The sequence below is a fragment of the Delphinapterus leucas genome, chromosome 7 (assembly GCF_059928025.1).
Source record: "Delphinapterus leucas isolate spDelLeu-1000000601 "Yukka" chromosome 7, BTC_Dleu_Yukka2, whole genome shotgun sequence".
NCBI classification, from domain to species: Eukaryota; Metazoa; Chordata; class Mammalia; order Artiodactyla; family Monodontidae; genus Delphinapterus; species Delphinapterus leucas.
The window spans coordinates 22158237-22175417 of NC_143135.1; the positions used below are offsets into that span (position 1 = coordinate 22158237).

Sequence of the window (17181 nt, forward strand, 5' to 3'; positions counted from 1 at the left end):
ACAGAAATAAAAGAAAAATCCACACAGGAGTCAAAAAGATGGGGATCAAAATATGAGCTTTATAACTAATAGAGCTGACTTTGAAAATAGAGCTTGTCCTGCAGTCACAATTTGCCCTCTTACTTATCAAACTTTCCTTCCAAGTCTAGACCTTGGACTACCCCACCTGACAGGGAGTCTGCACAGATGACATGAATCCAGCCATGTATAAGGAGAACCTCTTCACATCCCTAGAGCCCTTAGAGTAGGGGCTCAGAGACTGATACCTCCAGACATTTGTCTAGAGATGGTTCTCAGCTTCAAATGCATGTTAGAGTCACCTGGGAAGCTTTAAGTACTGCCAATGCCCAGGACACACACCAGACTACTGGGAAAGGATCTCCAAAGGCAGGATCCAGGTATTGTCATTTTTCTTTAAGCTCCTCAAGTGATTCCAATGTATCTCTCAGGTTGAAAACCACCATGTAAGGCAGACCTGGGTCCCTTTTAAAGTGTGTCTACTATAAGAAAGGTGACACAGGCACAGAAGAGAGGACATACACCTTCCAAACAGCATGAACCCAAAAGAAGAAACAAAATGTCTCATCTATACACATCAGTTTTTTCCCCTAATCTCTCCAATTAGATAATGCCTTCCTTTACCCTTGGGATACATAAATAGAGGAATTATTGAAAGGGTGGAATTATCATCCCAATTCTGTTCTCTTCTCAGGAATGGAGTAGAGGCATATGGCTTTCAAGTTTGAATTTAATAGATGGATAAGTTTGCACATTAAAAAAAAAAAATTGGAGGAACAGGGATAGAGGAACATTTCGAAGCAAGGATTTTTCCCTCTCAATGATCTTTTAGTGATCTTTGAAGTAATGAGAGAATGATTTTTAACAGTCCCAAGTGGAAAGTAAATGAAATGCCTAAACTCTATGTTGGCTGAAATATGCCATCTTCTCCTAGCTCAGGACCTTTACACACACTGTTCTTATGCTGTTCCTATACTCTCTTACCCACCTCTCACCCAGTTAATAATTACTCATCCTTTAGATCTCAGGCTCTTAGCACTTTCTCTGATCCATGGACAAATTAAATTCCCCTGCCATATGCTCTCATGAGATCTAGAGCATATGTAATTATATATTTGTGATATGTCTGATTCTTCCAATAAACTATGAATTTCCAAGGACAGGAACCAGATCTGTTTTATTCTTTATTTTATTCCAGGATCCAGTCACAGTTGTTAAATATCTTTGAATAAGAGTCCAGGTCATTCATAGGCTACATAAAGCCTTAAAGTTGCAGATAAGGAAAGAATTTTTTAAAAAAAGAGGGAGAGAGAGAGAAAATGATGCCTTCATTAGAACTGGGAGTACTGGAGAGATTGCAAATGAAAATCAAATAAGGCTGCCAATCTTTGTGCAGGAATCAGTTGCCCATTTTCATCCAACACAATCAACCATAGCATAAGTATACCCACTGGTCAAGAAACTTGTATAAGACAGTATAATTCTGAAAACTAGGCCTCAAAAAAGTCTCTTTGACCTTCTGCACTCATCCAGAGAACATGCTGGGCCAACTGAGGGCGTAAAAAATAAAGACGACCAGAAGATTCTTCCTACTCCAATGGCCAAAGCATAATAACTAATACCTATTCCAAATAATAATCTTTCCAGGTAACAGTCTGGAGCATGACAGTAACTAACCATCAGGTTAACTATCTTATCTCAAAGGAGGAAAAAATGGTTAATGTGACATCAAATAAACACAGGGCACCAAACTCTGTGGCCAAGATTCCCTCCAACAACAGGTCAATAGCACAGCACTGAGTTGTCTGCTTGGAAAAACTGTCTCCACCTGGGCTGCCAAAACAATAAGCCAAATACCGGGACAGAAACAAGCGCCTGAATCTTGGAAAATATTTATGAAAATGAAAAAGGTGAACAAATAAAGTCAGTGGTAGAAAAACAATACGCAACTCACTTCCTTGTTGCCCCAAGCAAATCTGTTGCTTAAACAATAACAACAGAATCTAATCAGTAAACCCCTCAGCTGCCAAAATTATACAAGCAACTTGCCTGTTTAAAATGTCACATTTCCCATCTGATATAAATATTTGCCTTCTGCTCCATTCCTTAAGTGTAATACAAATCAGACGCAATCTAAAATTCACCCTGGCACAACTATTTCTTTTTTCTTTCCTTTCAAATGACCCAGATTGTGCATTATGAAAATTGTGAAGCTTGGTGGTCTTTTTGGTAATTGGAATAGATCACTGAAGCCTAGGTTGCTTTTTAGCCTTGGCTTTTCACATTATTTTACACCTGGGAAGGTCCTGACTAGCTCATCCAAGTCCACTGAGACTTGGTTCAGCCTCAGTAAGCTTTTATATACACAAATGCAAAACTACCTGTTATCTCATTTCCAGAAAAATCATACTAGTGAGACATTTCTTTGCAATTTTTTAAACAACAGAAACAGATCTGGTAAAAAAAAAAAAAAAAAAACTTAAAAGATGGTTAAAGAGGGACTTCCCTGGTGGTACAGTGGTTGAGAATCCACCTGCCAACGCAGAGGACACAGGTTTGATCCCTGGTCAGGGAAGATCGCACATGCTGCAGAGCAACTAAGCCTGTGTGCCGCAACTACTGAGCCTGTGCTCTAGAGCCCATGAGCTACAACTACTGAGCCTGCCCGCCGCAACTACTGAAGCCTGTGTGCTCTCGGGCCTGGGTGCCACAACTACTGAGCCTGCGTGCTGCAACTACTGGAGCCTGCACACCTAGAGCCCGTGCTGCGCAACAAGGGAAGCCACCGCAATGAGAAGCACATGCACCACAGTGAAGAGTAGCCCCCGCGCACCTCAACTAGAGAAAGACCCAACGCAGCCAAAAAAAAAAAAAAAAAAAAAAGTTTAAAGAACACAATGTGAAAATAATGGAAAAGGTAAGAAGACTAATTTAAAATATTGATACAACCAAAATCAAATTTGCTGGCTATGCAGGATTATGTCAGTATACAGACCTTCTCATTACCAGCAGAAAGCAAGAAGTTTAAACCATCACAAAAATGTTCAACCTGTGCACTTTTGTGCCCTCCTATGAAATTAATTTTATGTTGCAAAGGTATACATGCAGACTCCAAGTATCATCCACAGATGAACTATATCAGAATCCCCTGGGGTAGTGGTTAAAGATGCAGATCACTAGATGCCACAAAAGACCTTCTGAATTAGACTCTTTCTTAGGAACAGGACCCAGGAATCTGTTACCTTTCCCCAAATCACCCAAAACCCAGAAACAGTGTGCTTGCTCCACAAATTTGGCTTCCTCATAAATCCTCAGCAATCCCTTCTAATCCAATCAGAGCCTCTAAACTGCTCTAATAAAGAAATTCAGAGCTGCCTAAGGCATTAAAGTTAAGAGAACCTCTGTGATTCTGTTAGATCTCTGATCTCCCTTGAACCAAGCAAGTACGGAAAAAAATCTGCGAAGTCTACTGGTTAATAGAGTGCTTGAGTAACAGTGCCTTCAATAGAGTAGCGTGATGTTTGGAAGCAGAATAGAAATGTTAATTGCTTCCAATTACCAAAGCCTCTCAAATTCAGGCAGAGAAGCCAAAGCAGAGGCTTATACAGTCAGTTTACAGACAGTGGCCATCCCCCAACCAACTACACCCTGCACTTTAACTCCTGTGTGATTATAAAGAAGCCCCCTTCCCCAACAATAATGACCATAGTCGCTGTTTATGACCACCTAAGGACTGTAAACACAATCAAACACCAACAACCAAAACCCCATGGAAACTGCCCCTTCCCTAACATTCAACTAATTTTGAGATATTCTTACATATTAAATTAGGAATGAGAGTTTTCAAAACAAGTAACTCAAATTTTGAACATATTTCAAAGCCCCTTTGAGCAACAAAGGATACCTAGTCTTACACAGAAACGTTAACCAAGAAAGGAAAAGGCCTCATCTACATAAACCTCAGAGAAAGCCCCAGAAAAAACATTCACACTATATCTTTAGTTTTAATTGTTTGGTAATAAATATTTATAAAAGCAAAGATTTTGATTTTATTTTTTTGTTTATTTTATGATCAATTCTCATAATTTTTATGATTTTTATGATCAACTGATATTTTAAGTAGCACTCAAAAATAATCTCAATTTACAACATGGTGCGTCTAAGAAATAAGGGTTTGACTTAAATGACTCTGAGACAATTATCCAAAAATCAATCACATGGTAAATGGGGGTGGGGGGTGGGAGGAAGAACACCTTTCCTTCATTTAAGACCAAAGACATTACAACCTTCAACAAGTTTTGTATGACCTTTCAGCTGAAATCTTTATTATCAAAAAAGAGACTGCAGGACTCCAGTATTTCCTATTTCAGGGAAAGTAGAGGTAAGGATTGCCCCAAAAAAAAGAAAGAAGAAAAGAAAAGCTGTCTAACGTCTTATTTGTAGTTTCGAGAAAGAGGTCAAGCAGTGTAGAAAGGAAACAGAAAGCATACTCTTACTCATTTGGGGCTTAATCTCTTCATCCAAATCCAAATCTTCTAAATCAAGGAAGTTGTCTACCTAGAAAAGGATTAATATCATCTTTATGCAAATCAGACCTAGAGAAAAATATGCAATTAAGAATCAGTGAATCCACTTCCACAACACTCAAGTGAGCAAACGAATCTCCTTTTCTCATTAACTTTTGAGTCCCAGATAGAGATCTTTGTGTTCACTGTGCTTTCCCAGAGACATCTGAAAGAAGCACTAAATCTGGAAGTTGGCCGGGATTTCACAGGCACCACAGTAAGATCTCTATACTGAAAGGGAAAAAACAGTCTGGGAAGTTTTTGAAAAGTTTTTGTTCCTGATTCTATCCCAGAATATATACCACCATCAAGACAGTCTGAAACAATGTTTCTGTTTTTTGGTTTTGTTTTATTGCTTTTGCTCCTCAAGCAAATGATGGTGGTGGGTCTGGCTATTCTCACAACAGTGTGTTTTAAACTCCAAAGAGAGAGTAGAGACTAAAGAAAGCAGGGGAGAAGGTTCATTCAAGACAAAATCATCCTGCCCCAGGTAATCACAAGAGAGGTGAACAGGGCAAAAAATCAAGTGTTCTCTCTTTTGAGCAAATAAAACTGAAAATTACTTCAAAGGTAAAAAGCCGAGCAAATGACCTTTACAGACAGTAGCAGCATTTCAATGTTGCTTTCCACTGCAAGCTGACAATGAGACATTTTAGATTAACAAAATGGTAGCACTTCAGACATGAACCAATTCATCTCAGGTGAATATCAAAGAGTGTGAATAAACAAATGATTTCACCACTGGCACGAAGGCAGATCTTGTAAAGGCATGATGTCAAAATGCCTTTTATGCTTATGACCTAAAACATGTACATAACAAAATACCGTAAAATTATAAATTTAGATCTCATCATTGGAATTCAAAACACAGCCTGGGTCTTTCTTCCCCACTCTCTACCTGCCAGACCATGGCTTGTAGCTTCCATACTTGGAAGTACATAACTACAGTTATTTTTTGACTTCCAAGGGACAGCAAAAATTTATCTTCCATATGATGGTTTCAGTACTAAAACTTGAGAATCTGTTATATTGTCAGGACGAGAGTCACGTTTCTCTATTGAAGCACCCCTTCCATTTGTAAAGCTTTGAGGAGAAAAGATCCAGAACCCAGGCAACCAAGGACAGTTTAAGATAATCAAGCACCACTTTTTTTTTTTTAAAGCATATAGACAAAATCTGCTGAATTCTCCAAATTTGTATGACAAACAGCAAATGAGTCCTGTGAGGTTTTTATTGTTTTTATGCTCTTTCTGGGTTTTGGCCATGGAATAAAATCGAATCATGCCTTACCTTCACCTTTCCTGCCCGATTCAGATCACCCTGAAAGGAACTGCCAACTTTTTGGCCTTCATCCATCACTATCTGGAAAAACAAACAAACAAACAAAAAACATTGAGGACATATTGATGGGAAGATGAAACAAGTGAAAATAAAGGAGCTGATGTTGTAGCCCTTCAGGCACTAAAATTCCCTTTCCGCTTTCTGTTAATTAGTTATGCGTGACAAACCATGACACCTTAGTGACAGCAGATTCACTAAGTCATAGCAGCCATCAGGGAATAGGTTCCAGGAGGTCTGACTTCTACTTCTGTCTTCTAGACTCATCTACAGTGTAACCTAGGGTAAGTTATTTAACCCCAATTTTTTCATGTGTAAAATATGAACACTCCGCACCTCATCACCCCAGCCCCCGTCCCATCCCATCCCAATGAGCCTCTGAAGGACAAATCAGAGAATGCTAATACAACATTTTCAAGTTTCTAGGAAAAAATACCGTGGAACAATTCTTTGCCTCTCACACACTGGTTAAAGACTCAATAGAAAAGGTAATTCCAATTGCCAATGATGGCCAGTAGACAGTGAATCCTCTAGAAAGAAAAGTTCTTGTCCCATAATCACCTCACTGGAAATAAGTTATAGAATTAAAGAATTATAGCCCTTCGCTGTATATAAACACACTTCTAACATGGAGATTTTTCTCCCTTGCATAAAACCATAATCTCATATACAATTCTGTCCACAATATCACAGGGAATACACGATGAGATAGAAAGTAGAAACTCAAATGGCTTAAAAAATAGGACAGCTTCCACTAGGATTCCTTGATAGTTAAAAACCATAGCTAAAGAGAAAGTGAATATAGTCTATGAAGTCTCGAAGATTAGGAAGAGAGCATCTAACATTTATTTATTGACCAAATCTTGGAAGAACCAAGATAACATATTCTACTTTAAGTCTGAAGGACATGAATCCAGGACAGGTAAAAGAAACTCTCATTTACACAGAGAATTATAAAAAGGAACTCTTTTGTCCCAGAGGACAAGCTAAAATATAGACATAATTTCAAGAAAAATCTGTAGATGGCAGATCCCTAAGAGGTTTTTAACAAAAACTGGGGATAATTAAGTTACTATCATAAAAGTTGGCTGTTGAAATCATGAAATGTAATGATGATTTTCAGTAAAGTATCCCAAAGGCACTCCTTCTAAAATTAGGAGTCTGAGTTACTGATCCAATAGCTGTCCGATGTTTCTTATTATGGTCTCTTTCTTTTTTATTAATTCATGATAAATTTTTTTTCTCTGTTTCTGTAAATGTGCTATGGTAATACCTGTTCCTCTTCTGAACACTGTGACGAAGTACGAAGAAAGATGGCTTTATTGCTAAGATGGTGATCATTTGGTTCATTTCTCTGAGTAAATTTTACTGAAGGAAAATTGTTTTCTGAAGAATTGGTTCCAAAGGCTCCTCTTTTGGTCACATTATCTGAAATGATAAAATACATGATATTAGAAAACACCCACCACATCCAATCTAGTTTATTTTGTGTTTATTGAGAATCTTTCTTCCAAACAAAAAAAAATACTTTTCAAAAAAATCTACAAACTGAATGCTTGAAGCATTAAACACTCTTAACCTATAAAGTTATTTCTAAAAATGCATAGAAAGATAACACTATTTCATTCACTATTCAACAAACATTTATAAGTTTGTATCCAGCACTGTTCTCAGCCATTGTTAAGAGGTCAATAAAGTATTTGCAAGACTCTTGGACATTACCGATCTCATTTTTTTTCTAAATTTGAGGTTTTTAAAAAAAAAATACGGAGGCAATGTATGGATGATTTTAGAAAATTTGTAAAAGAAAAAGATTAAAATTAGAATATCACTCATAATCCTACGAGACAGAAAAGCTGCAACAAAATTTTTTCAGTGGCTATTTTTCTCATCTTTTATCTATTCACCCATAAACTTCTAAAAGTCAAATGGAATTGTACTGTACATACCATATTATAAGTCAACTTGAGAGCAATATTTTTTCATACTATTGCATATTCTGCATAATTTTAATGATTATAGAGAATTCCACTGTATATATTTAACATAGTTTATTTAACCAATTCCTATTCTCAACTATTTAAAACTATAAACAATGAATACGTTTGTGTTAAATCTTTGCACATTCATGATGATGTCCTTAGGATAAGGAAAGAGTCTAAGATTCATCCTAAATTAAGAGAAAATTATAACATGATGCCATTAACAGAAATGTGGGGGACAAATTCAGATGAGAGAGAATGAATTAACCTTTGTCCATGCTGCATTTGAGGTGCCAGTGGAAACTGTGAGGGAAATGTCCCAGAGGCAGCTGCAAATGTAGGCTAAAATGTGGGAAAGAGGTCACAGCGATAGGTAAAGAGCTGGTAGTCGATTACACTGGGGCAGTGGTTTAAGCCATAAAATTATTTTTAATATTAGCAGCAATATTAAAATAAATAAGAGTTAACATTTACTTGAGGGTCAGACTGTCTTTTATTATGCATCTCATAAATCTCATTTAAGCCTCACAACAAGCCTAGAGGTAAGTACTATTAGTATCCCCATTTTACAGGTGAAGAAACCAAGGCCTACAGAGAGATTAAATAATTTGTTCAAAGTTACACAGCTGGTAAGTAGCAGAGTGGGGATGTGAACCCAGGCCTTCCTAATCCAGCACTCACTGCTGTGCAACTTAGCATAGTACAGTAAATGAAGGGAAAGGGCTCTTAGAGAATAGAAGAATAAAGCAGAAAAAAAAAAAGAAATTTTAAAAAGCCCAGAAAGGACACAAAGAAGAAAAGTTTACAACAGTACAAGAACCCAGGGAGCATGGCACATACTAAAACTAGAACTCCCTTGCTGCAAATGACAATAGCAAAACACAGGAATCTACTTCAAGGATCACTAGAAGAGTGACTAAGGGATTCAAAAGAGGCCAAGTGGCAGAAATCAAGCTACTGTCAGATTAGGGCATCCTGTTCCATCCCCTTACAATACTCCACCATGGAAAGATTCTGGAGACATGGGTTTATTTGTGAACAACCTGGTCAGGTATCTAACTGAAGGGGTTACAAAACAGCCTAACCCACCCAAGTGGCATGTTTGTTTCTCTTGAGCCACTGGTTGCATGGCTTCAAAATCAGTAAAGATTCTTGTTGTTCTAATGATCTCGGCCTGGTGCAAGGCAGCCAGAATCCTGTGTTTGCTTCTGAATACCTCATCATTGGTAGAATTAAGACTTGTAGGGGGACTTCCCTGGTGGCACAGTGGCTAAGAATCCGTCTGCCAAAACAGGAGGCACGGGTTCAGGCCCTGGTCCAGGAAGATCCCACATGCTGCAGAGCAACTAAGCCCGTGTGCCACATCTACTGAGCCTGAGCCCTAGAGCCCGTGAGCCACAACTACTGAAGCTCACGCGCCTAGAGCCTGTGCCCTGTGACAAGAGAAGCCACCGCAGTGAGAAGCCTGCGCGCTGCAACTAGAGAAAGCCCGCGCGCAGCAACGAAGACCCAATGCAGCCAAATAAATAAACAAATAAATTCATTTAAAAAAAAAAAGACTTGTAGGGATATCTATAGGACATTAACACAGAAATACTGTTGGGGAGAAGAGATAAGGTAGTCTAGCCTATAATACAGCGTTAGCTCAGTAAGCCAGAGAGGGAAAACACAAATATTTAATGCACCGCTTTTTCTTTCAAAGGGATTTATTAGCAAACACCACCAGCTCAGGCCAGCTCTCTCTACTGCCTCCTGCACCAGCACCCATGACTCCTAATTAGCTACTACTGGGACGGGTGACCCCTGCCTTGTGCCCCAACAAATCCCTGCAAACTCTGATATGAAGCACTCGCCTTGGCTGCTGGGGGTGGAGGGGCTGAGAGTCTGAGTAAGGAAGGTGATGGGAGGGTTACAGGAACACTGCTGGAATAACCAGCACGATGCCAGGCCACAGAAGTGAGGACAAAATGGTCTTAGGACTTACCCTCCCTGACTTCTTCCTCTTTTACAGCCACAATTATGGCTGTAAAATCATCAGTCCTAGGGCAGAGACAAGCAGTGGCAGCAGCGTGGAGCAAGACAGGCATGGAGATGCTTGGAAACAGGAGTGAGGAGGAATGAAAGGGTTCTCCAAACTTCATCAAAGTTAGAGGCAAGCAGACTTCCAGTGGCTCCCTGCCATTCCTCAGTGCCGTGTTCTAATAAGACGCGGAATAGTTTCGGTTCTCCTTGCTTATCCTTTAAGTCTAGCACAACCTAAACCTAGTACTTCCTGAGAAAATGCCGTGTACTCAGCACGACACTACTGTAATAGTCTATTGATTTACATACTTGAAAACCACAGTGATGTCTGGGAAGAACAGATGTTCCGTAAGGACAAGCTCTGTTTGTCCTTATCACTCATTGTGCTCCTCTGCCATTTCCAATAAAACACCAGGTTATTTGACAAATAACCAGATGGAACGCCTTCAAAATAAAGAGCAAAATGTAATGAAGTCCCAGCTTCTGATGCTGATGTGGAGCGATGGTTGAGGTCTCAGATCTAACACAATTTCTTGTTTACTCTTTCAAAACTTCGTCCTTTCATAAACATAAAGCTTTCATTTTTAAAATATGGAAAGATTCAGAGAAGAACTTGTTCCCTCTCTGACTGAACCTACAGTTTAAGACTCCTTTCTAAACCTTGAAAGCAGTTTCACAAGAGTAAGTACTATTTCACTCCAAAGGCCCCAAAGTGCTTCTTACAAATGCTTTTATCATTTTTTAAAAAAACAGCAAAAAAAAAAAAAAATCTCTTGGCAGCAGAAGATAGGAAAGAAGTTCTTTTTCAATATGATAATGACAAAATGGCAGATGTTGGCACAGCCCAGAATCCGAAGTGGCCTAAAGCCTGATTAGAGTGCCAGATGCTGCTTCCCAGAGTTATCCTGTGCGTTTCATCTTCTTCTGTTTCTGCTTCTCATCAGAGTCCTTTTCTACCTTTTCATCTTATCCCTAATGTTCCTTGCTTTGAAATAAGTGCCAGACATAACACACTTTGGAAATCTAACAGCAATATTTCAGAGAACAAGTCGGTTACTGAGACCTGAAAGAGTGTTTCTTTGGGCATTTCTGAGTCAAAACTTCAATACACATGAAACAAAGGTTTTTTGCTAAAGGTTTCATTATTCTGAAGCAATGGAATTTCAATTTTCTTTTGATACCAAACAGACAAGCTTCCAACAGATCTCCCTTACAAGGTCACCAACTACACCTACAATGTCTAATTTCAGGCCAAAGAAAAAGGTTACACTCCTGCAAAAGGTTGAAACTATGGACGCCTCGATAAATTAAACACCAATCGTAAGTTGACTGTACATCTTCCAGATGAAAGCGGTCAGTTTCAGAGAACTCGGTTTTGAAAGAAACTTTTTAAAAATTCAAATTCATCCATTCAAAGGCCAGACTAGTGTCCATGAGCTTAGAAGAAAGTGTACACTTTACAGGAAAGTTCTCACAGATCAACACAACCAACATCAGAATTCATGACCTAATTCTCCCAGCAACACCTGAGTGTTCTTCTGCACCATGGTCAACAGAAATACAAATCAAGAGCATGTTCTCAGTTGTGAAGAGATACTGAATATGTTGTTAAGTAGGAAAGAAAAATTCATGGGGGGGAAATTCTGTGCAACACTGGGTAGTTGCCAAAAACCTCCTGCCAAGAGCATAGGGGATAAGCAATCATGCTTATAACAAGACTGGGTACTTTGAAAGTCAGGGGGGTGATTTTCATATCATACTCCTAGCCTAAAGCAATGTTGCTCTGGACAAAATTTGCTCTTCATTTGCCCAGCCAAACTACTTCACTCCACTGCTTCTTGATCACATACTCCTTGGTATATGGCCTCCCCTGGAGTGACAGTCCTTAGGATTAAATAAGCAATTTAAAAACCAATCAATCATAAATCAGAATAAGTCCAAAGAAGCTAAATTCAGCAGACAAATGTTTTGTCTAAATTCCCTTTGCAGTGGTCTGAATTCCAACTGTTTCATTGTTCTTCACTGGAAAGGGCACAGGGAGGAGAGGATTACCTTAGCCTGGCCAGTCAGGAATAATTGTACTTTCCCCGAGGCTGGATGATAATTGACTCATTATTCACAGACATAGCTCTCCAGCTGCCAAGACACAAATGCACAACCCTAGCTCAGAAAAAAAAAAAAGTGTGTCAAAAGTCTAAGATGAGGCACACAATAGCAGTAAGTTGACATTTTGAAATGTCCAGTGTTAGGCACGTAACAGAGAGAAAAAAAGAAGTGAGGATAGTGTAAAGTTGCTGTAAGTTTATTTTCAGGGAGAAAAGCTGAGTGGTAGTTGAGTTATGCAACTTATTCAACCCACAGGTTGTATCATGGGCATCAACGATGTGCAAAGTGACCCAAGATGGGTAAGACCCAGTCCCTGCCCTTATGGAGTCTACAAACTAAGAAGTTTAGCCAGGTATGCAAACCACCCAAATAGAACACAACTAACGCAGAGGATATAAGGGAGCACAAAGTTAGAGAAGGGTGAAATCACAATTGGTTTGGGAGAATCACAGAAGGCTTCATATAGGAATGGGGAGTCTGAGCCGGGCTTTGAAAGATGGCTACAATTTCAGCAGGTGAGCCCTGTGAGGAGGTATCCCACAAAGGGAAAACTGCACAAAGCTCCCAAGGTGGGAACACGTGGGGCCTGAGGAAGAACCACCATGTATTCCAGGAAGGCAGGAGCACATATTCTGCGATGCATGGAAGGGCTCCTATTTGCAGGGCTTGACAAAAACCCTGTACTATACCAAGGCCCTTGGGAGTCATAACTAGAGCTGTGCTCTAAGATGAAATGGATGGAAGGCGGCAGAGTGGTTCAGATACTTTCATACTAGAAAGTATGGCGCTACTGTGGCAATCCAGGTGAGAAGTAAAGGGAGCCTCAGCGATGGATTTAAGAAAGGAGAAAAGAGCTCACAATGTGGGTTCTTTTTGTGTTTCTAGAACAGAAATGAAGACACTATCTCCAAGTGGTTATGTTTCCTCCCTCTAGATATCTCAGAATGTTCACCTTATCTTCCCATGGCAATCTGTATTATTCTTTTAGTTTAATTTGGCATGCCCCAGATAACTTAAAAACAACAACAACAAAACAATCTCTGTGATGGTGGCAGTAGACATTACAGCATGCTTGCAACCTGTCAAATGGATTACATGTTGGTGCAAAGAGGCCACACACATCATCCCATAAGATAAACTCACCTTCCCAACTGCTTTAGTCAAGGCCACAGAAGGGAGCTGGTCCAGCGTGGGAGCAGATGCAGCGTATTTGAGCACAGCTTCCCTGAGCTCCCAGAATGCCTAACAGGGTGACACCTGTTGGTGACACTGTCTACACAAAGTAGGGTCTTGTTTCTTTTTGTATCACTGTCCTTATCTACTTAAAAATTTCAAGGCTGTGCACAAATGGTTTATTTTCTTAATAGGAAATATTTATGACAAGCAGCATCCTCCTAGTTCTTCAGCCAAACCTGGAGTCAAAAGGCCATATGCTCAGCCAGTGAAGCACTCAGGTAAGGATCTAGGTATCCATGAATAGTAGCTCCACCTCTCCATAGCTTTAGTGAGGTGTATTTATAGAATTCCCTTAAGTGTACAATTCAATAATTTTTAATAAATAGAGTTGTCCAACCATCACCACAATTACATTTTTAGATCATTTCCATCACCCCCAAAAGTCCCAGGTACTCATCTGTAGCCACTCCCCATTCCTACTGCCAAACACAGGCAGCCACTAATCTACTTTCTGTAGCTAAAGATATGCCTTTCCTAGACATTCCATATGAATACAATCATATGATACATGGTCTTGTGTACCTGACTTCTCTACTTAGAATGACATCTTTGAGGGTCATCCATGTTGCAGTATATATCAGTATTTCACTCCTTTTTATTGTCAAAAACTAGTCCATTATCTGGATAGACCACATTTTGTTTTTCCATTCACCAGTTAATGGACATTTGGATTGTTTCCACATTTGGTACCCCCTTGATTCTCATACTGAGTTGGATCCAAAGACCACCATCACTAATCCAATTCCACGCGGTGCCACGACATGCTGAAATCAACACAAAGGCCAACCACAGAGTTCCAGCTTCCCTTCACACCCCAGCCAGGGGAAAAATGCATATAGTAATTGAAGCTACAACTCTGATCATCTTATTGTCTCATATGGTCACAGCCTTAGAAACATGATCCTGTTTTCTTCTCCAAATGTATCTGAAACCATCTGCAATTACCCTTCTCAACTGTCCGTGCTCTGTCTCTTCCCACTAAAATGTAAGCCTAAGGAGAACAGGGACCTCTCCATCAGAAACGTACTCACAGTTCCTGAAAGGGAAAATGTTGTTTCCCCATTCGCAAGGACATGTAATGATTAAGACTGAAAGGTAGACTGACACACTACACTTCACCCAGTGAGCTCACTGTGTGCTTAGCACCACGCTAGGCTGGAGGATTAGGAATTGGGAAAGTTAAAGGACACGACTTCTGCCTATGAGAAACAGAATCTATCCCCTTAAAACTGTTACTCACTCAAAGGCATAACATTCTGCTTATCTCTCAGCCAGCATTTCCATGTCTAAGAATGTATCCAAAAAAACAATTAAATATGTGGGCAAAGATTTCACTACAAAGCCAAAAAAGTCTGATCTATTCCCCTGAAAACTTTTACTTAATCAAGGCCTTACATTTTTTCATATCTTTGAACCAGCACTTCCATGTGTAAAAATTTATCCAAAGGCCATAAATAAGAAGGGTGCAAAAATGTAGCTACCAAAAATTAATACTACTACTAATACAGCCAAAGTCATTACAAGGACCTACAAGGCTATCCATGCTTCATCCCCCACCCTCACCTCCATACCCCCTGACCTCAGCTTCTCCTCCTCTCACCCCTGCTCAGGCCACTCTGGTCACTCTGGCCTCCTCGTTATTCCCCAACCAGGCCGGGCACTGCTGTCACTAGGCCTCTGCACTAGTTGTTCCCTTGGCCTCAAATGCTTTTCCCTCAAGTCTCTGCAGGCTTAACTCCCTCTCTTCCTTCCAATCCTCACTCAGATTTTACCTTCCCACGAAGGCCCAACCAAATCACCCTACATAAAATTGCAACCTTACACCCCTGCTACCAGCACTCATGATCCTCCATACTCTGATCTGTATTCTTTTTCTTTCCCAGAGAAATTACTATTTTCTAACACAGATATTTTTCTTATTTGTTGTGTTTATTGTTTGTTGTCCATCTCCCCCTTACAGGATGCAAATTCCCTGAAGATAATGATCTTTGTCTCTTTTGTTCACTTATGTGAACAGCACTTCGCACATACTAGGTGTTCAACAAGCATTAACTGTATGAATGAGGACGTGCAATATAACATCATTTATAGAAGCAAAAAATTCGAAATAACCTGTGTTCAACAAAAAGGATGGCTAAATAAATAATGGCCTATCCATACGATTACATACAATGCAGTCATGAAAAATACTGCTAAATAACCAAATTTATTGACATGGAAACATGTTCATAACATAATGTTATATGAAAAAGCAAGTTACAAAAAGAGTATATAGTATGATCACACTGTTACAAAGTAATTATAATAAATTTGCTGAATATATAAATGAATGAAACTATTAGGTTGAGCCCTTACTATAATTCAGGTACTATTAATATAAACAAACATCTATGTGTATGTGTTTTATAGATAATTATTTAATCCTAAGAATAAGCCTATGAGGTAGAGCCTATTACATCCATTTTATAGATAATAAAACTGAAGCTCAGAGATATTAAATAACTTTCCTAAGACCACCTAATTTGGAAGTAGCAGAGCTTAGGTTCAAATCCTGGTTGTCAACAAGTCTATATTCTTAACTAATAATTGTATACATATATACAAATTAATCAACAGAAAAATTCAGGAAGGATATATAATACACTCATGGTTTATCTCTAAGACGAAGGATTATGGCTTTATTAATTAGATATAGGTTTGCCTACATGAAACAGATACCCAAAGTAACAATCAGTTAAACAAGATGGAAGTCTATTTCTCACTCATGCAATAGTACAGGTGTAGATAATTCAGGGCTAATATGGTCGCTCTGCTCCACAAAGTCATCCTAGAACCCAGGCTCCTCCTATCTTTCTGCTCTGCTGTTCCTAAGACACGACCCTTCTCCACATAATCCAGCATGAAGTACCACCACACCCTTGCTCCAAGCAAAAGTATGAAGAAAGAGAAAGAAGCCTGGATGTCTATTTCCCTCTGTTACTAGTGAAGGCGTGGTTTAAGCTACTATATCAAGGAGGCATCAAAATAGAGCAGCTGAAATAAGTATTTTATTTCTCATGTAACAGTTTAGGGCAGGTAGACAGGCTCTGTTCCATGAGATGACCCAGGGATCCAGGCTGGTGGGGTGCTCTGCCATTCTCAGCACATGGCTTCTACCTTTGGGTCTAAGGAGTTGCTCTAATGACTGCCTAGTTCCTGCCAGGGGAAATGGAATTAAAAGAGTCCAGGGCACGTTTCTTAAGGATTTGACCCAGAAGTTACACATATCAGTTCCCCTCACTTCTTACTGGCACATACTTAGTCAAATGACTATACCCAACTGCAAGGGAGAATGAGAAATGTAATCTTCATTCTGAATGACCACAGAGTAGTTAAAAATTTTACTGCTGCAGAAAGAGTGTTTTTTGTTTTGCTGTATATGTGTATATGCATGTGTTTTGGTGCCTCTCTGTATTTTCTAATTTTCCTACCATGAACAAAAAAATAAACATTCATTTGTAGAGGTGAAAAGCATTTTCTTCAAACCCTCAATCCAGGGAGAACACATACATGCATCTCCTTCCTCCTTAAGAAGTCTTTCCTAGAAATACCAAAGAAAAATATACATATACATATATGATATTTTACACTTACATTTTTTAATATTTTGGATTCATGTTTCCTTTAATATTTAACTTTGAGGTCCCTCTTTTAAATCATAGTTACCCCAATCATAAAATTTTACACTTGAGTACATTTTTTAAAATTACAAAGTACCCTCATGTATGAAATACAGAGCAGAAAAGTTACCAAAAGCACAAAATTATTGGAGGGGCATCTCCTAGAAGTACGTGCAACAAGATGCCTTCATAGCCCAGGTGGTCTCCCAAGTCTCTTGCCTGTGTACTCGCTAATGGCAAAATATTCAGATACTC

The 17181-nt window shown here is 39.2% G+C and overlaps 1 protein-coding gene across 2 annotated transcripts in view; it reads right to left on the reverse strand.

Annotated features, from left to right (window-relative positions):
- The window catches only part of IFTAP (intraflagellar transport associated protein), a 59277-nt gene that overhangs the window by 14693 nt on the left and 27403 nt on the right, over positions 1-17181 (reverse strand). For both annotated transcript variants that reach the window (XM_022583601.2, XM_022583602.2), the window contains exons 3-5: positions 7195-7349; positions 5874-5945; positions 4515-4575 (exon numbers count right to left, since the gene is read on the reverse strand). In XM_022583601.2, the coding sequence (XP_022439309.2) occupies positions 4515-4575; positions 5874-5945; positions 7195-7349 (288 nt within the window). The remainder of the gene's footprint in view (positions 1-4514; positions 4576-5873; positions 5946-7194; positions 7350-17181) is intronic.